Here is an 18,328-nt window from a genome sequence, read left to right as displayed (position 1 = left end):
TTTTATAGCACAACTGAATAAACAATGGGATGTTGAATGCTATGGTTTTTCTTCAGAAAAGTAGATGCTAAAACCCCTTTGGTATCCTCTTCCAGATTCTAACAGTCCTGATCTAAATTAAAAGTCAACCAAATCCTTCTTCTATAGTAACTAGCCATCTTTTAAAATTTATTGAATGCTGCCAAATGGACTAATTATTTTAAAGCAATTATTTTGTTTCCCATTCTGTCATTTAATAGAGAAATTGCTCCTTTCAATTATAAAGGACTTGTTACTTGGAATTTTAAAATTCCAGTGAATTTGTGAAATGCATTGTTTTAAATAATTCACAGGACTTTACAGGCCCCCCCGAAGATATATCTCTAGAATTTGAGGATGAGGTCATCTTATGCTTGCCATGGAAAAGAATAAAAGAATAAAATTAGTCATATCTGGCTACTTTTAAAAATCGACTTCATAAAAATAAAACTTACATACAAAAACCCTGCATTACTCTCTAAAACCTAATGACTTTTGACAGTTGTGTACACCTGCAAAATCATCACCACAATCAAGCCATGGCAGACTTCTATCACCTCCAAAAGGTTCTCCCCTACCTTTTGTAGTTCAGCCTCTGTCCCTGTGACCAAGAAACCGCTGAACTGCTTTCTGCCTTTAAACGAGTTCACGTGTTTTCCAAGAACACATTCAGTTATGGCAGCACCATTTGTTTAAGAGAAAGTCCCACTGAATTCCTTGGCACCTTTGTTAAAAATTAATTGATCATCTATACCCGGATTTATTCTAGACTCTGTTCTGTTCTATGGATCCACAGGTGCGACCACCAATACTACACTATCTCAATACTGTTGTTTCATAGCTAGTCTTAAAATCAGGTTGCAAAAATCTTGATTTTAACATTTTCTTTTATTTATTTATTTATTTATTTTTTTGAGGTGGAGTCTTGCTCTGTTGCCTAGGCTGGAGTGCAGTGGTGTGATCTCAGTTCACTGCAACCTCCACCTTCTGAGTTCAAGCAATTCTCCTGCCTCAGCCTCCCAAGTAGCTGGGACTACAGGCATGTGCCACCACTGCCCAGCTAATTTTTGTATTTTTAATAAAGACAGGGTGTCACGATGTTGGCCAGGATGGTCTCAATCTCCTGAACTTGTGATCCACCCGCCTTGGCCTCCCAAAGTGCGGGGATTACAGGCGTGAGTCACTGCATTTTCTTTTTAAATATTGCTTTGGCTCTTAGGATTTTCAACTACTAGGATTTTTGCTTATCTATGTTTGTGTGCCATAAAATGCAATTCTCTCCTTATTGCGTGAGTCCTCTTACATGAGATGTCTAAAATAGTCACGCTCCTAGAAGCAGAGCGTACAATGGTGGCTGCTAGGATCTGGGGCAAGGGAAGACAGAAAGTAGCTATTTAATGGGTATAAAGTTTGAGTTCTACAAGATGAGTAATTTCTAGAGATCTGCTGTACAATCTAGAATCTCTGCAATTCTAGAGATCGCTAAGCATTGAGCTTATAGATAAAAAAATACTATACACTAAAATTTTAAGAGGGCAGATCTCATGTTAAGTGTTCACACAATAACAAGAAATCTACATATAAGAAAAAGTATGGAATTTTACATGGAAGGGGAATATAATTAATAAATTTAGTGGCCAAACATGGTGGCTTACACCTTTAATCCCAGCACTTTGGGAGGTTGAGGCTAGCAGATCACTTGAGGCCAAGTGATCAAGACCAACCAGGCCAACACAGTGAAACCTAGTATCTATTAAAAACACAAAAAAATTAGCTGGGCATGATAGCACACACCTGTAATCCCAGCTACTTGGGAGGCTGAGGCATGAGAATCACTGGAACCTGGGAGGTGGAGGTTGCAGTGAGCCGAGATTGTGCCAGTGCACTCCAGCCTGGGCAACAGAGTGAGACTCTGTCTCAAAAAGAAAAAAATAAAAATGAAAATTTAAAAAAATTAAATAAATTTAGTTATAGCCAATGTGCAATATATACTTTATATGCGAATATATGGTAAGCATATTTAGAAGTAGATATAAGTAACCAAATTAAAAAATATAAACTGTACCTTTAAAAGCAAAGGCAGCTGCTTTTGCTCCTGATAGTAATTTTTATGTCCTCAAACCCTACTGTAAATAGACCACATAAGAATAACATTAAAGAAAACGGAATTTTTCTTATGATTGACAGACTAACTGGTGGTATATAGGTAATATTCAAAAGTACCGCAGGTGAGAAGCTGTGACATTTGAATATGAGCTTTCTGCGAATGTAAGAAAATACACTAAACATGCACGAAATGATGCATTCTTTAATCAACTTTACAAATAAGTATCAAATGTTAGTGTGTGATGAGGAGCAAAGGTGGTAGAATCGGATAGACAGATCTCCATCATGCGCGCATGGCATGACAACGGGCATTCCACAGAAGTTCTACAAGGCTCATTTCCTTTTGTACAGTGGTATCTATCTCAGAAGGTTGTTGTGAGGCTCACGTGATACCATACATGTGAAACACACAGAGCACCGTCAGCCCACAGCAAGCACTCAGTTGTTAGCTATTAATATTGTCACAGTAGTTTGGTGTACCACATCTTATATATAAGAGCTTTCAAGATCAGATGAGACTGTTTCATTCATGCATTACATAAAAGACGACTAGAGGATGTTTGATAAACACATGTAGCTTTTTTTTAAAACGATATGACTTTCATGTATTTCATATTGAAATTTATTTTTAAGGTATAAAAGAAATTGACAAAATTATACCATATGATTTTTATATTTAAATAACTAGCCTGCAACAAGATAGATATTATCCCTATTTTACATATGAGAAAACTGAGGGGGTGTTTTTACCCAAAGTCACTCACAGGTGGCATTGACGATTTGAACCCAGTTTGTCTCACTCAAAGTTTAATGCTCTTCATAACCATCCTTCTGCGCCTTCAGGGAGTGATTGGGGCCGATAGACCTGTGCTTCAGTGGAGTAGCCATTAGACAAACATGGCTGAAAACTTGAAAGGTGACTAAATTCAGATGAGCTGTAAAATACACACTGTACTTTGAAGACTTACTACAAAAAACGTAAAACATCTCAATAATTTTTAAATGTGTATCTCATATTGAATATTTTGGGTGTATTGTCATATATATATAATTAATTTTACCCATTTTTGTTTTAATATGGCTATTAGAAAAAAACTTAAAATTACTTATGTGGCTTGCATGTTTCTATGTGTTGGCATTGATTTAGATCATTTCCACTGAGGTTCTGAAAAGTAAAATTTTAGTCAAAGGGAAATTTCCAGGAATTTAAAACATCAGTCAGCTACACTTAATCCTTCTTGGTTTACCGTCTTCTGAACTTAATAAGCATAGACCTTAACTTCCCTTTAGAGGAAGCGTTTCATATTGGACAAGTTGAATGGTCATCTAGTAACCCTACAGATGGACTGGAGCATCGTACGATAAACTAATTATAGCAAAGGCATAATCAATGATTTGGTGATCCTATTTTGCAGGCTGTTGCATAAATTCCTAGAGCCATTGCAGGTAGGGTGAAGATGGTATATATGTGTTGATCAGGAATCAAGAGTTGATCCAGAGATTTCATTTTGGTATGGGACATAAATCTCAGAATAGTCTCTGGGCTTCTTTTCATCATAATATTCTAGCACCGTGACAGATAACATAATAGATGTCAAATAATAAAATGTCTGAATATTGCAGCATAAAGACTCTAAATCCCACCGCTGTGGTACGTTGTAGGCTAGAAGGCTCCCTGGAAAAGCCTAGTTAAGATTCATAACAGCAAAGTCAACTAGTTCTACTTTAGTCCTAAGAATTATGATATGAACTTCGAACAATCACAAAAGTTACCTCTTCCTCAAGCATATGTTAATCAAAATTAAACCCTTAGTTATGAAAAACTCAGTTTTTTAAAAATAAAGTCTTTGTATAAACTTTCCAAGATTAGAGAATATTCTGTTTGCAAACTGAGCTATTTAGCCTGCTTAAATTGGAAAGTAGAAGTAATGCTTTCAAAGCACAATTAGTGACTGCTTTCGCAGACAGAGCAATCTAGTGAAATGTTCTGGAAAGTATAAAGGAAACAGACAATACAAATTGTGCCCTGGGGGTGGGACTTCTCTTATCTGTAGAGTTTGCTCTCTAGCATCAGTGACTGTTGAGGTCTGAAAACAAGTGAGTGGATACATCTTAGGTCCTTATCAGAAACAAGACTTCCTTCCTTGGTCCATACTTAAACAGCAAGTTTTGGAATCATGGGTGCAGTCCATTCTCAAGTGAGAAAGAAGCCTCTTTCAGCAATCTGCTTGGATAGATAAGGTCTTATTCTATTATCACTAGCTGTCAGCTGTAGCTATCATTTGCTGTCACTAACTTAGGCCATATCAGACAGAAAGTAACCTCTTTCTGCCACAAGGTATCTCCCTAGGTAGAAATCACAATATAAACTAAAGTACTCACTCTTAAGATCCTGTTGTCACAATGATTCAGTTCATATATTATCTGTGACTTTTCTGAGATAATCTAGTATGTTCTAACCAAAAATAAATATTTAATATTTGATTAAATAACATTATTACTTAGTCTAGGGTGATTGGGTTACATAGAATGGATTGAAAGAGATAAGCCCTGGTGGACATTTAAAAAATTTAACTAAGAGCAATCGGTGTAACTCCCTTCCCCTAGGGTATTCTGACGTTGAGAAGATAAAACTTTGGCAACAATCATAGAGGGGCTGGGTAGTCAATGGGAAACTGCTGCTGTAGAGACTGACGGTAGGTACTAAATAACTAAGCACGTGCTGGATGAATAATGTTCTGGACCCAAGAAAGACATACACGTGTAAAAAAAATGAATTCATGCCTTTTGTGTTGTTCAAAACTTGTACTTTATTTTTCGCAAATATTTTTACTTACTCTGTTTGTCATTATCCACAGTGGATTTTTGTTTGTTTTTAAAAGCCTGAACCACTTTGTGGTTTTAGCCTCGATATAATCATCATCCCCTTACTCTTAGAATTCATTTTCCCATCAGTTTGCCTTTGTATAGTTTGTAAAAATGAGGACCTTAGAAAATCAACATTTCCTGTGAACTCGAGAGATTATGAGCGCAGTGCCCAACTCAGTAGGATTAGGCAGGTAAAAGATATTACGTCTCTCGGATAAAGGTATAGTTGTGTGCATGTCTACAAGGTCATAGTGATTCGCCATTAGCATAACGATCATTTAGGGTGACCAGGGTGAGGTAGGACTATCCAAGGGATTGTGTAAATTGTGGTAGGGGAGGCAGTATACAATATTCATGAATTAAACGCCTAGCTAACTGCTTTCCTGAAAATAGTTGTGTTCTAAAAGACAAGGATCTAAGTTTTTTGCTGTTTTTCCTTTAACTTATGAATATTCAAGTTACTAATATGTGACTTGCTCTGGTTTAAAATGAAAGCTACTGGCTATGGTAAGGTAGAGAGGACAGCTGAATTATATCAGAAAATTTTAGACTTTTAAATTAAGTTCTGAGTTACCTCACCTTATAAAAATATATGTCAATATACTAATTACTCAACAAAGATCCACGATGTGAGATATTTAAAAATACATTTCTCTTGGATCAGCACCAAAAATATCAGTTTCTATACAACCCGTGTCAAGTTTTGAAGTATACACACATTAAAATTATTTCTGATAAAAATCACAAACTGCACAGAAATCATTAAAGATATATGCCAACAACTTTCAAATACATTTGACATCAAAGTCAGGCAATCTGCTTGGAAGAACATTATAATGAATACCACTGAATTTTTGTAGTAAGATGTTTGACATCAACTTTGATTATGGGAATACTTTACATCCACACAAAGGAGGCACTGGCACTTAGAAACTTAAGAAAACTACTAGAATTGTTAAGACTGAGGTGAAGAATTTGTACAGCCTTCCACAATTTCAAAGAGGTAGTGATAGAGACTTGTCCTCCTGGCAATATCAAATGCAGTTTCTTCCAAGTTGTTTTTCAGCCCCGGTTTGACGTAACGGTTCATCAGGAGGAGTTCTAGGGTATCCTTGCTGTCTCTGTTCCCAGCAGCAAGATGCAAGGGGGTCAAGAGGCCTTTTGTTTGGGCATTGATATCTGCATCATGCTGCAGTAAGAAAGAAGCCACTCTGGTGTTATTCCACTTACAAGCACTGTGCAGGGGTGTCCAGCCATCCACAGTCACTGCATGAACATCTGCCCCCTGTGCAATGAGCTCCCGGACAATCTCTAAGTGTCCACTGTAGGCTGCGCGGTGAAGAGGGGTATACTCATCTTCATCCCTAGTGTTCACGTGAGTGGCCTTTTCGGAAAGTAGTCTCCGCACTGTCGTAAGCTGAGAAGAAAAAAAGAAATCTTTCAACTCAACTCGAACCAAAACAACAAATAAAATAAAGCTGCCATGTGGTGTTAGATTCAATTAAATTGAATAAAAGCATCCTTGTTAGTAGATGACTTTAAAATGAAAATGATTTAAGATCTCTTTTTTGGGAAGAGAGGACTACTGATTTAAGAAGGGACAAGTTAGTGTTAACTACACTCTGTTGCTTCTAAGAATGAGATTCTCTGAATATCAAACCAGACATTTACTCCTGGCCCAACTAAGGTTTACTGCATAAAAGCTTTAGTCCACTGAATAACATAGGCTTTAATTATATTTAATATTTTATATGTCATCTGTGAAGAAAACATAACTGCTTGATTTTTCCATAGTAGGATTATCACATCAATATACACACTGTATGAAATGTTTAAAAATAAAACTTTTAACAGAAGAATAAAGTATTAATAAGGAATTCTAGGGATTCAAGAGCTCAATCCCTTCTAAACACAATCTTAGAAACACCCTTCCAGGTTGTAATTTTTAGTTTCTTACACGGGTCTTTGGTTAAATGTGGCATGCTATGGGTTAAAAAGCTATTTAAAATGCAAGACCCTTTTAGTTATTAGTTTACTAACACAGGCAATGGGGAAACTTTGTAAAATGAGGTGGAAGTGGCCAAGTAGGGTTCATTCTACTTTGATGATCCTGGGAAATTAATATTCCTGAATCTCAATTTCTTACTCTATAAAAGAGAAGACTATTACTCCTAGGGATATATGAGGATTAAATAATGCAATAATGTACCTGGTATGGTTGGTATTTAATAAATGTTAATTTCCATCCTCTCTTTCCTAAATGATCCTAATGACTTTAAATGATTTTAAAAGATAGATGATTGCTGGTTATCTTTATGGATAATTATCCTTAAACCCCCAAATAACACCTAGCATGATATTTTGCAGCTTAATATGTGCTTTCACGTACATGGCCTCATTTGATCCTCATAATGGAGAGATAGGTACGATGGCCACAATGGTAAGGGCAGTCCTCTGGACTGAACCCAATGCTTTTCCTACTGTTACGCTTCCCTGTTTTTTTTTTTTTTTACCCGGTTTTTTTCAGCAGCCCAAAGAAGCAATTTGCTTGGGTCTTTTTCCATTTTTTTTTCTTGCAATCGATACCACTCTTCATCTTTTTCATCGTGCTCCTCGTCTTCATCAGAATTGCCTACCCAGAGACTTTGAGTCCCAGTAGGAATAAGGTGTCCATGTGTTTCCAACAATTCAAGTTGGTTAAAGTGTTCAGAAAAATCCAAGGAATTCTCTTGGTCTGGTATTCCATCATTTCCTTTCTCTTTTTCCATTTTTACTATTATTCTAAATAAAAAGCATTTCAAATGCCAGGGTAAAAACAATCTTTCTAGAGATGAATTATGACTGCTTTATTCATCAAGATCTGAAAATACAAATATAAAAGTTATTAGTAAAACAATAATTCAAGCTTTATCAATTCCATAGATAAATCCTGCAAACATACGCAATTCAACTCTGTCTAAACTCTTGTTTTCACACGATATCCCTTACATACACTGAATATCGGTGCTGACAGATTTCAGTTATCTATGCTCTTTAATGGTCTAATGCTGCTTTTGTTGTTTCTTCTAAGTCAGCTATATTACCACAACATTTTTAATCTTTTGGTATGACGGTATTATGCTGAGAGTGATGAATGCTTGAAGGTTTTGAAGTATAACTAATACAATGAAGACAGGTGCATTCGAGATTTTTATAAACTAGACACACAGATAATACAGAGCAGACATAAAAACTTCTAATTCCTAAAAAACTACTTCGAAGAGTCAGGGATTCTTGAAGATGGAATAGCCCCAAAAGGACATCTGACCCAGTCTCTGATCAGTGTTTATATCTTTATCACAACATGTAGACTAATTATCCTATTTCAACTTTGATAATTTCAGGCCTAGGAAACTTCACTGCTTTAAAAAGTAGTCCTATTCATTGATAGGCAACTATAGTTCTTAGTTGGCTCCTTGTTTTCAACTGAATTTTGGCTGTCATTCTTTCCTTCATACAACTCATATGAATAGAATGTCTTGTATGTGCCAATTTCGGGGTACTGGGATTCAGTAATGAGCAAGACCCATGTCTTCACCTTAGGAAGCTTCCTCTAGTGTAGGTGACTGGCAGAGATACCAGGTGTCTGGCAAAGACAACACGGTAAGTACAACAGAACCATGTCTAGAAACCACGAGTATACAGTAGGTTCATAATTCCCCTAGTCCTAAGGGATTAAAGAAGGCTTCCTGAAGGAACTGATGTTTATTCTGCTAAGCTGCCACATTAATTTATAAACCAGTATCCGCTTAAAGAGTTACACAGCATATAAACCTTAATCAATTAAAGAAAAGGAGAAAAATCAATAGAGAATTTAAACATAACAATTCTTAGCCTCGAACTATGTGTTGAAATCTTATCAGTCTTTCAAGGCTCTTCTCAGGTGTTATTTCTTTCATTCTTTCTTGATCTTCCCATTTAGATCTCACTCTGCTTTCTACTTTTTTTGGTGTTACATTTTGTTGTATTTCACCACTAACTTTGTTCTTGTTTTAGTCCCTTAAATATTATAAGCTTAAAGATAAGGACCACATTAAATTATATTTATTTACCACTTGTCTATAGAAAGCATTAAGAAATACATCTGGCATTACATTTAATTAAAGTCTTGGCACTTGATTTTGCCTGGAATGGATTCTGAGAAGTTCCAGAGTTAGGCATAACTCCAAGATGCTGATTTCTTTGTACCTAATCTCACAAGTTTAACAGTATACAATCATAATGTACTAAATTTTATTACTATGGCAATAGCACTAAACTCAAGTTTAAATTTATTACTCATGTCCAGTAACTTTTCTGGACCTGTTACTTCATTGTAAAATGTAAGAATTTTACTAAAGTGTTCCTAAGGCCCATCCCACTTTTCAGTCCCAATCAGAGACACCCAATCAGAATTGCTTTGTGTTTTATTAATTCTCCTGGAGCTTCCACTTTTTCCCTCTTAAACTAATTCCTGAACCTTGAAACACAAAATGACCATACATCAGTTCATTAAACACTTAACAGATGCTAATAAATAATGTAAAGTTCATTTGTAATTATATCAAATATAGTAACCTTATACCACAGATCTTAACCCTTTCCCCCAACGTGCCTTTCCTTTTAACAAAAACTCCCTTTACATAAATTTCGAGTTTACAGATCCATGTACAATAAATTATATAAAAAATTTTACTGGCATATTTAAAAAGCCAAACCTTGGCGCATCTACCCCATTCACAGTTAAAAACCAAAACTGATCAGCATCCTTACTTGACGATGATATCAGGAATATCGGGGTTTGTTTCCTCACTTAAAGGGCACATCCTATGTTGAGAGACAACTGAACTATGCCAACTCCTTACAGACAACTCAGTGATAGGCGCGGCTATAAACCTTGCAGGTGAAGGCGCTGAGGTTCAGATGGATTAAAACGACTCGCCCTACATCAAGGACCACTCAACGGAACCGAAAGGGCAGGCGTTCTAATTCAAAAGTCCCACGTTACTTTTCACCGCACTAGACCTCTTACTGCTCTCGGCACAACGCAATACAGATGCGTTGAACTCAAGGACCCAGGGGCGACACCTGCAGACGTTCCGGCGCGTGGGAGGGACGGAGAGGGCACCCGGCTCCGCACTCGGCCACCGGCCGGCAGCTCCCAGGCCCACGGGCCCCGTCTGCGGCCTTCCAGACAGCCAGGAGCGGAGAAGCGGCTTCAGCCCTGCCTGGGGACCGCGACGGGGCCCGACGTCCACAGGCCGCCCACCGCAGTGGGCTCAGGAGTTCTCAGATGGCGCGAATGCACTAGGAAGCGAGGTCCGGGACGGGGAATAACCACCCACCTGACGGGAGGGAAAGCCGCCGCCGGGCAGCACCTCACTTCCGGGTTCGTTTCGTCGGCTGCTCGGGATTGGCTCCTGCGCGAGGCGGGTCCTCCCCGCTAATTTCCCCGCCCCCTCGCGGCGCGCGGCAGCCAATGAGAGCCAAACTGCGCTTGAAGCGCCTACGTCGTCCTTGAAGTGTCGCGAGAGAAACGGATGCCGTTCTCTCCCGCCGAATTCAGGTTTATGGCCCCGCGGGTTCTCTGAGGCAAGTTCGGATAGTGCTGTTTTCCTCTCACGGGTCCCGGCGTTTCTTTCCGGAAAGTAGACAGCCTCGGGTCCCGATGGTGGGGCTTTGAAGAGCCCAGGAAACGGTATCCGCCTCCTGCTGCTGCGGGTGCCCAGGCGGAAGCCCAGAGTTCACTGGAACCTCCCGGGGAAGAGAGGCCGAGTGGGCCGGGGAGCGGTGCTGGCGGGTCCGCCGCGTTCTGATTTCGAGGCGCCCGGCGGCGAGGGCGTGCTGAGGCCGGCAGTCCCGGCGGAATTCGGAGCTCCAGGCGTGGTGGGGGCTGGCTCGGGTGGCAGCGGCTCCCCCTCGACTGTAGCTTTTTCCAGCCGTCCCGCCGGTGCCCAAAGCTGCTCCTCCGCAGACCAAGTGTTTATTGACGTTCGCTTTAAACGCGGGGCCCTTCCCTTTTGCAAACAAGGCAGGTTCTTTAAAGAAGCATCGAGTGTTTGAGCAGGAAATGCGGGATCGCCTCCGTCCTCCAGAGTAACGTCTGCGTGCAGCTTAAAAATACCTGCACATCTGGAGTGTTTTGTGTGTTCAACCAGAACTGTATGGGACGCTCTTTTTGCCCGTTTATTTAACATACATTAATTTCCCATAAGAGCACGGTAAAGGAAAATAGGAATTTAATCATTCCGGTGAAACTAGAATGGCACGGAGATGTGTTATTTTCTATGCTTAGCTCATAAAAAAATAAAAGTGGACTGGGCGTTTACATGAAAATGAGACTTCTGGATTTGCCAGTCTGCTTATTTAAGACGCCTGTACCTTATGCAGCGTAAGTCGTGTCGGTTACATATGTGCAGGCTTTTTAAAAAAAACGTGTTTTATGGTGTAATTTTGTTTTTAGAATTTCTAGAATTTGGAATCGAGTGCATTTTCTGACATTTGAGTACCGGACCCAGGGGTTTTTGGAGAACAACCTGGTCCCAGAGGAGCTTGACTGACCATAAAAATGAGCCATGCAGACGCACTGTAAGCACCTGACTTCTGGTATCCCTTGTTATTTTGGGTTTCTAAAGCTTGTCAACTGTGATCACGATAAAAGAACACTTATTTAATAAGCAGTAAATAAGGAACCTGCTTGTGAACAGAAATATTAGTCATCAAAAAGGATATTTGGAATGTTTTAAATTTTTATCTGTTTCTTAACTGGAAGCTAATATACAGCTAGAGACTGAGTCTTGCCGTAATCCGATATATATTGCTATAGTATTAAGCTTATGTTCTTAGGCTTTGTTGTAAATTATTGAACTTTTAAATATTCTTGAATTTTCCTGACAAATTCTTATTAGTCAATGCAGTTTCTGTTTAAGATTTTTACAGTAAATTCCTCTAGTATTAAATAAGCTCGAAATGAATTTGAGCAAAATGGGAATAATTAAAAGGACTGTAAAAGTTGCGTGGGAAAGACTTTAGACTTGGAGTCTTTCCCCCTGGTTTCAAGTCTTTGGATGCTGCTAGCCGTGTGAGCTTGGGGCAAGTCAGCAATTCTCTGAGCCTTGCCTCAGTTTTGCCATTTGTGTAATTGGAATAATTATACCTTTCTCAGATTAATTTTGAGGCTTTAAATGAGAGAATTCGTGTGAAAATACTTTATAAATTGCTACAGAAACGTGTATTGTGATTTGAAAAGTATTCTGACCTACCGTCTTGGATATAGCAGTCAGAACTGTGTGCATATCATTTTTGAAGTTTTTGAAGATAAATTGTTTCTGGAAATATCTTTTGTTTGTAAAGATTTGAATTTTAGAGATACGTACAGAAATTTTTAGAAAATTCATTGTGGTTTATTGAAAATAGCCTGAGTTTTCATCATGGGTTTTAGCAGTTAATTTATCTGGGTTTAGCCTTCTCATTTGTCAGAGATACTAATGCCTGACTCTGTCTGTGGGGGTTGAGATAAGATCATAGAAATAAAAGTATTTTATACAATGAAAGTTAAATTTAGTGTAAGCGAGTATTAATAACTATTGCATTGCTACTTCACATTTAAGTACCTTTGAATCTTGCCAAATTCCAATTGAAACAACTCTGTTTTGTTACTTGGCCAATTTTATTAATGAAATCTAACTCTGTATAGAGAGTAGAGTCAAGCAGGTGACTGCAGGGGCCTGAATGCAAGTTACTAGAATATTAGTATAAAATTGACTTATAAACTTAGAGGAAGGCTTTTTAAATTAACTTTGATTTTTCTAGAAGAGTACAAAGTCAGATTAATAACAAGTGTAGATACAGGTTCAAACCTCTTTGGTTTTTGCTGTGCAATAGAAGAGGAAAACAAGCCGACTGTTAGGCCTGGGTTACATAAGTTTGTAAAACTGGTTATAACAAGGTTATAAATTTTTGAAGCAGTTATAGAACCTTGTAAAGATTTATGTATATTTGTTCTATATTGAACTAGTGGTTAGGAAAACTGTATTGTTAGTGATATGTTGACTACTTCAGATTTTCAGATGAATTATAAGGGTAAAAAATGATTTTATTCTATATCTGTTACTATTTGTTTTATAAGTTTAAGTCTCAATTTGTTTGAATATCCTTTTAATAAATTATTAATATATTGAAATGTTTCTTTCTTAATATAGTGATGATGAAAACACATTTAAAATCTTAGTTGCAACAGATATTCATCTTGGATTTATGGAGAAAGATGCAGTCAGAGGAAATGATACCTTTGTAACACTCAATGAAATTTTAAGACTTGCCCAGGAAAATGAAGTGAGTGTGGTTTATATTTGTGCAATTTCTACTATATTCTTTTGGTTGACAAGTTATTTTCCCTTCTAAAATTAGAGATTTGTTTTATAAGCTCAGGTGCTTACTTTGCCTGCTTAAATGTCAATATATTAAAAGCTCAATGCCGATTTTATGTGCTTCGTGTGCTAAATTCAAGTAGGAGCTACTTTTGTAAATAGTCTGTTAAAATTTATAGATGTTTTTGGGGTGTTTACTGAATGCAGGATCCTGTGGCAGAGTCTGTTTGAAATGTGACTGTCAAAGCTTTTGCTTTCAGAGGACATAGAAGCCAACCAGTGTGAAAGATAAACGAATATCCACAATCCTCTGATGCAAGGTTGTATGTGATAGGAGCCCTAAGAAAATTCTAAAGAATACAATTTCAGAATAAAGGTTGTCATTTAAATGGAATAAATATAGCTTTATGAAAAAAAAGATTAGGGGCAGAAAAGATCACCTTTATATGATAGCAAGATGAGCTTAATGAAGAAGGTTGTGTTTAACTTGGGCTTTGGAGGAAGGGTAGTATTTTGGCCAGTGGGGAGCGTAGACAAAGTACATTCATGTGAAGCAGGAGTGAGGGCACAGGTGAGACAGTATTAGGTATGTTAGGGGCCCTGTAGTCAATTTGCCTCTCCAGCAGGTCATAGTTAGCAAGCATGCTGAGAGACTAGAAGTGAGGGTTTGAGCTTCATTAAGGAGGGCTTCAAGTATCCCATTGAGAAATTTCCACCCAGTTCAATAGAAAGTCTTCTGGCAGCAGAGTATAATAGCACGAATTGGAGACCAGTTTGAGCCTAAGTGCTGACCTTAGGGATGGAAAAGATGAAATGAATGCAAGAGATACTGCAAAGAGAGGATTTACGTACTTTGGTTAGTTGTAGAGGATGGGGATGAGGGCAGACAGGTGACAGTGAGTCTAAGTGTGTGGAGTTTGGGTGAATAGTTGCACAAAAATAGAAATAGATAAGGAAGAGAGACTTCCTTGTGTGGGAAGTTGACAAATTCTGATTTAGACAGATTTAGAGTGGAGACTGCAATGGGACATCCGGGAAAAATTTGCAGCAGGCAGTTGAAACATCAGCCCAGGAGAGAGCTGGAGAATAAACACAAATGTTGACTTGCAAACACCTCCAACCTTGACTTTTCTGCAGAGTTCTCTTCGGTTTATCTGCTAGGTCCTTAGTTCTTCCTCTCAAATGTATATGGTGCCTCTCTACTACTGTCTTCACACTAGTAAACTTAGTCCAAAACTTCATCGCATTTCACATGGACTGCGGTAGGTCCCCTTCGGTCTTTCTGCTTCCATTCACTGCAGCTACATCCACTCAGCAGAGCAGCCAAAGTGAACTTTTAAAATACTGAATCAGATCGTGGCACTCTGTCGCCTAAAATTTTCCAAGTGTCCTTCCATTGAATCTAGTATACAATTCAAACTACAAGGTTCAACTCAATCTTGGCCCCTGCCATGAAAGTTTATGTCCTGCTACCCTCTGCCTGATTTACAGTGCTACATCCGCCCTGGCATGTTCTACTCTGAGGCCTTTGCACATCTAGTTCTTTCTGCTTGGAGCACCTTGACCTTGGCGGGGTCAACTTCTGAGTTCTCAGTTCAAGTCTTACCTTTTTGGAGACATCTTCCCTGATGCTTCCAAGCACTCTTTTATCACATTACTCTGCTTTATTTTTTTCACAGCATATTTTTAATAGCACTCTCTGAAATAATTTATTGAATTGTTTACTTGTTTTTTATTTGCCATCTTCACTAGAAGGAAAACTCCATGAGAGTGAAAAGTCTTTAGTTTGTTCATGCTAAATCTTAATGCTTAGAAAGGATCAGAAAGCAGTGAGGACACATGTTTTAAATTTGTTAATTGAGTGAGGCAGTGGCTGGATTCTTTCTTTTATTTTAGGTTCACAGGTGCATGTGCAGGTTTGTTATATACGTAAACTCATATGACAGTGGTTTGTTGTACAGATTATTTTGGCACCCAGATACTAATTCTAGTACCCGTTAGTTATTCTTCCTAATCCTCTCCCTCCTCCTAGCCTCTGCACTCTGATGGGTCCCAGTGTCTATTGTTCCCCTCTCTGTGTCTATGTGTTCTCATCATTTAGCTCCCACCTAAATGGGAGAAGTGGTATTTGGTGTTCTATCCCTCCGTTAGTTTGCTAAGGATGATGGCCTCCAGCTTCATCCGTGTCCCTCCAAAGGACATGATCTGGTTCTTTTTAATGGCTGCATAGTATTCCATAGTCTCTACGTACCACATTTTCTTTATCTGGTCTACCATTGAGGGACATTTAGGTTGATTCCATGTTGCTGCTATTGTGAATAGTACTGCAGTGAAGATATGTGTGCATGTGTCTTTATGATATAATGATTTATATACCTTTGGGTTTATACCCAGTGATAGAATTGCTGGGTTGAATGGTAGTTCCATTTTTAGCTCTTAGAAGAATCGTCACACTGCTTTTCATAATGGTTGAACCAGCTTACACCCCCACCGACAGTGTGTAAGTGTTCCCTTTTCTCCGTAATCTCACCAGCATCTGTTCTTCTTTGACTTTTCGGTAATAGAATGGCTGGATTCTTAGAAGAATCCTTGTAAGGTTTTCCTTCCTTGAAGGCAAAGAAACTGTGGCCAAAGGAGGTCTGTTTCCTGCTGGAGAATCCTGCATGTGCTCTTTCTTTTTTGACTCTTGAGTCCTAAAACAGAATCCTCCCCTGAGTGTAAGCTACTTACTTCTACTTTGCCCTTTCCTGCCCTTCTGCTTCCTCTGTTTCCCTTCCTTTCATCCCTTAATCGTAACTGCTCCCCGCCCCCACCACACCATAACCCCATGTAGGGACTTCTAGAGGCATATTACATTTACTCGTTCTCTTGATTCTGTAAATAATGGGTGAATGAATTGAATGAATGATTTGGATTGAATTTGGTATCGATTTCATATGTTCTGTTAAAGTGCTAAGTTTGAATTTGATTTGAATAATAGAAAAAATACGATCACCTTGCGTAGTCTGAATCAGAGACTTGGTGTAGTAATTGGAAGATGGCTTTTTTGAAGATAACTTAGTCAGCTAAGTTAGAGTCAGATTAATTACCAGATGGAAAGTCCCTTTGAATAAATGTAAATTTTTAAATTGCTGTACATAGTAGAGTGTCTTTTGTGAGTTTTTTTACCTCTTTCATCTGTAGTTTACAAAATTTGTACCTCTAAAACAGACTAGTTTTAACACCATTTTCTGTTTTCAGGTGGATTTCATTTTGTTAGGTGGTGATCTTTTTCATGAAAATAAGCCCTCAAGGAAAACATTACATACCTGCCTCGAGTTATTAAGAAAATATTGTATGGGTGATCGACCTGTCCAGTTTGAAATTCTCAGTGATCAGTCAGTCAACTTTGGTTTTAGTAAGTAAGTATGCTGGTTTACTTGAGTGAATGATTACTTGTGTACAGTATTTTCTGTATAAGACACATAAACACACAATTAACCATTTTGCCTTCATTATAAGCTACTTTCATAGTAAATGTCATTGTTTGAAGTTTTGTACATCATCATATTCATTTGTATTTTCCTAATTAATAGTGGGACTGACCCAGCTACTCAGGAGGCTGAGGTGGGAGGATTATTTGAGCCCCGGAAGCAGAGGTTGCAGTGAGCCGAGATTGTGCCATTGCACTCCAGCCTGGGTGACAGAGCCAGAGTCCATCTCAAAAAAAAAAAAAAAGGATGGGACTGAATATATTCTCAGGTTTTTATTGTACATTTTGGTATCCTCTTCTGTTCATATCCTTTGCCTATTTTAAAAATTGAGATATTTCAGTGTGTTTTTCTACCTGAATTGCAGAAGTTACTTATATTTTCTAGTTACTGAACCTTTGTGATGCATGTATTTTTTCCCAATCAGTGGCTTGTCTTTTGACTTTGTTTATGGATTCTTCTTGACAGAAATATTTAATTTTTATGTAGTTAAATCTATTGGGTTTTTTTTTTTTCCATTTGTGCCTTTGGGACTGTTTATGATACTTGTTAATTCCTATAATATAAACATACCATCATGTCTTTTCTCTTTTTTCTTTTTTTTTTTTTTTGAGACAGAGTCTCACTCTGTTGCCCAGGCCAGAGTGTAGTGGCATGATCTTGGCTTGTTGCAACCTCCGCCTCCTGGGTTCAAGCAGTTCTCCCTGCCTCAGCCTCCCTAGTAGCTGAGATTACAGCCCCCCACCTCCGCCTCCATACCCAGCAAATTTTCGTATTTTTAGTAGAGACAGGGTTTTGCTATGTTGGCTACGGTGGCCTTGAACTCTAGACCTCAGGTGATCTGCCTGCCTAAGCTTCCCAAAGTGCTGGGATTACCGGCATGGGCAACTGCTCCCCGCCCATCATGTCTTTTCTGAAATGTACAGAATCCCACATTGCATTTAGTAGAAAAGTTTCCTTAGTTTCTTGAGCCTGTGTCAGGTTTTCTGTCTCTCCTTGTCTTTCATGACCCTGATACTTATAAAAAGGTCAGGTATTTTGTAGAATGTCCCTCAGTTTGGGTTCTTCTCTTGCTTTCTTATGATTAGATTGGGATTACAGGTTTGCGGGGAGAGTATTCAACAAGTCAGGTACCCTTTCATTTGCATCACATCAGGAGATGATGACATCAACCTGATTTGTCACTGATGATGTTAGCCTTGATCACTTGGTTAAGCTGGCCTCTGCCAGGCTTCTCCACTCCAAAAAAGTTATTATTTTTTCCTTTCCATATGCTGTTGGTTAGAATTGAGTCTCTCTGTGTTCAGCTTCCACTCAAAGGGAGGGGAGTTATGTTTCCATTTCTGATGAACATAAGTTAAAACCACCAAAGTAATTAAATATTTTAGGGGAGATACTTTGAGGCTGTGCAACTTTTCTGTTTCTCCAAATTTGTTCATTAATTTCAGCATTCATTAGTGGATCTTACCTACAACAGTC

General features: G+C 38.4%; 2 protein-coding genes across 6 annotated transcripts in view; one reads left to right on the top strand and one right to left on the bottom strand.

Annotated features, from left to right (window-relative positions):
• Positions 1-2,334: 2,334 nt before the first annotated feature.
• Positions 2,335-10,408, bottom strand: ANKRD49 (ankyrin repeat domain 49). 2 transcript variants are annotated; one of them, XM_012444841.3, is made up of 3 exons: positions 10,356-10,408; positions 7,506-7,852; positions 2,335-6,409 (listed from the first exon to the last, which is right to left on the bottom strand). In XM_012444841.3, exons 2-3 carry the CDS (start codon positions 7,758-7,760, stop codon positions 5,948-5,950), a joined length of 717 nt encoding a protein of 238 aa, XP_012300264.1. In that variant the 5' UTR covers positions 7,761-7,852; positions 10,356-10,408; the 3' UTR covers positions 2,335-5,947. The 2 variants fall into 2 exon arrangements, with proteins under 2 accessions (XP_012300264.1, XP_012300263.1); XM_012444840.3 differs by lacking the exon at positions 10,356-10,408 and adding an exon at positions 9,784-10,091.
• A 117-nt stretch (positions 10,409-10,525) lies between these two features.
• Positions 10,526-18,328, top strand: part of MRE11 (MRE11 homolog, double strand break repair nuclease) — a 112,419-nt gene continuing 104,616 nt past the window's right edge. For 3 of the 4 annotated variants that reach the window (XM_064365428.1, XM_064365427.1, XM_064365431.1), the window contains exons 1-4: positions 10,526-10,602; positions 11,474-11,598; positions 13,212-13,344; positions 16,620-16,780. In XM_064365428.1, coding sequence (XP_064221498.1) covers positions 11,579-11,598; positions 13,212-13,344; positions 16,620-16,780 — 314 coding nt within the window. In that variant the 5' untranslated portion in view covers positions 10,526-10,602; positions 11,474-11,578. Of the gene's footprint in view, positions 10,603-11,473; positions 11,599-13,211; positions 13,345-16,619; positions 16,781-18,328 lie in introns of those variants that run through there. The other variant, XM_064365430.1, reaches the window with a different exon arrangement.

This window comes from Aotus nancymaae, unplaced genomic scaffold (assembly GCF_030222135.1).
Source record: "Aotus nancymaae isolate 86718 unplaced genomic scaffold, 86718_ANA_hifiasm-v0.15.2.pri h1tg000059l, whole genome shotgun sequence".
In the NCBI taxonomy this organism is placed as follows: Eukaryota; Metazoa; Chordata; class Mammalia; order Primates; family Aotidae; genus Aotus; species Aotus nancymaae.
This window is presented reverse-complemented; position numbering and strand designations above follow the sequence as displayed.

What these genes read in the sequence shown, in the direction of transcription:
- ANKRD49 (XM_012444841.3), bottom strand. Translation starts at nt 7,760, where the DNA reads ATGGAAAAAGAGAAAGGAAATGATGGAATACCAGACCAAGAGAATTCC. An exon ending in GGGCTGCTGAAAAAAACCGG is followed by an intron (nt 6,410 to 7,505) that starts GTAAAAAAAAAA and finishes TTTTCTTCTCAG; the next exon opens with CTTACGACAGTGCGGAGACT.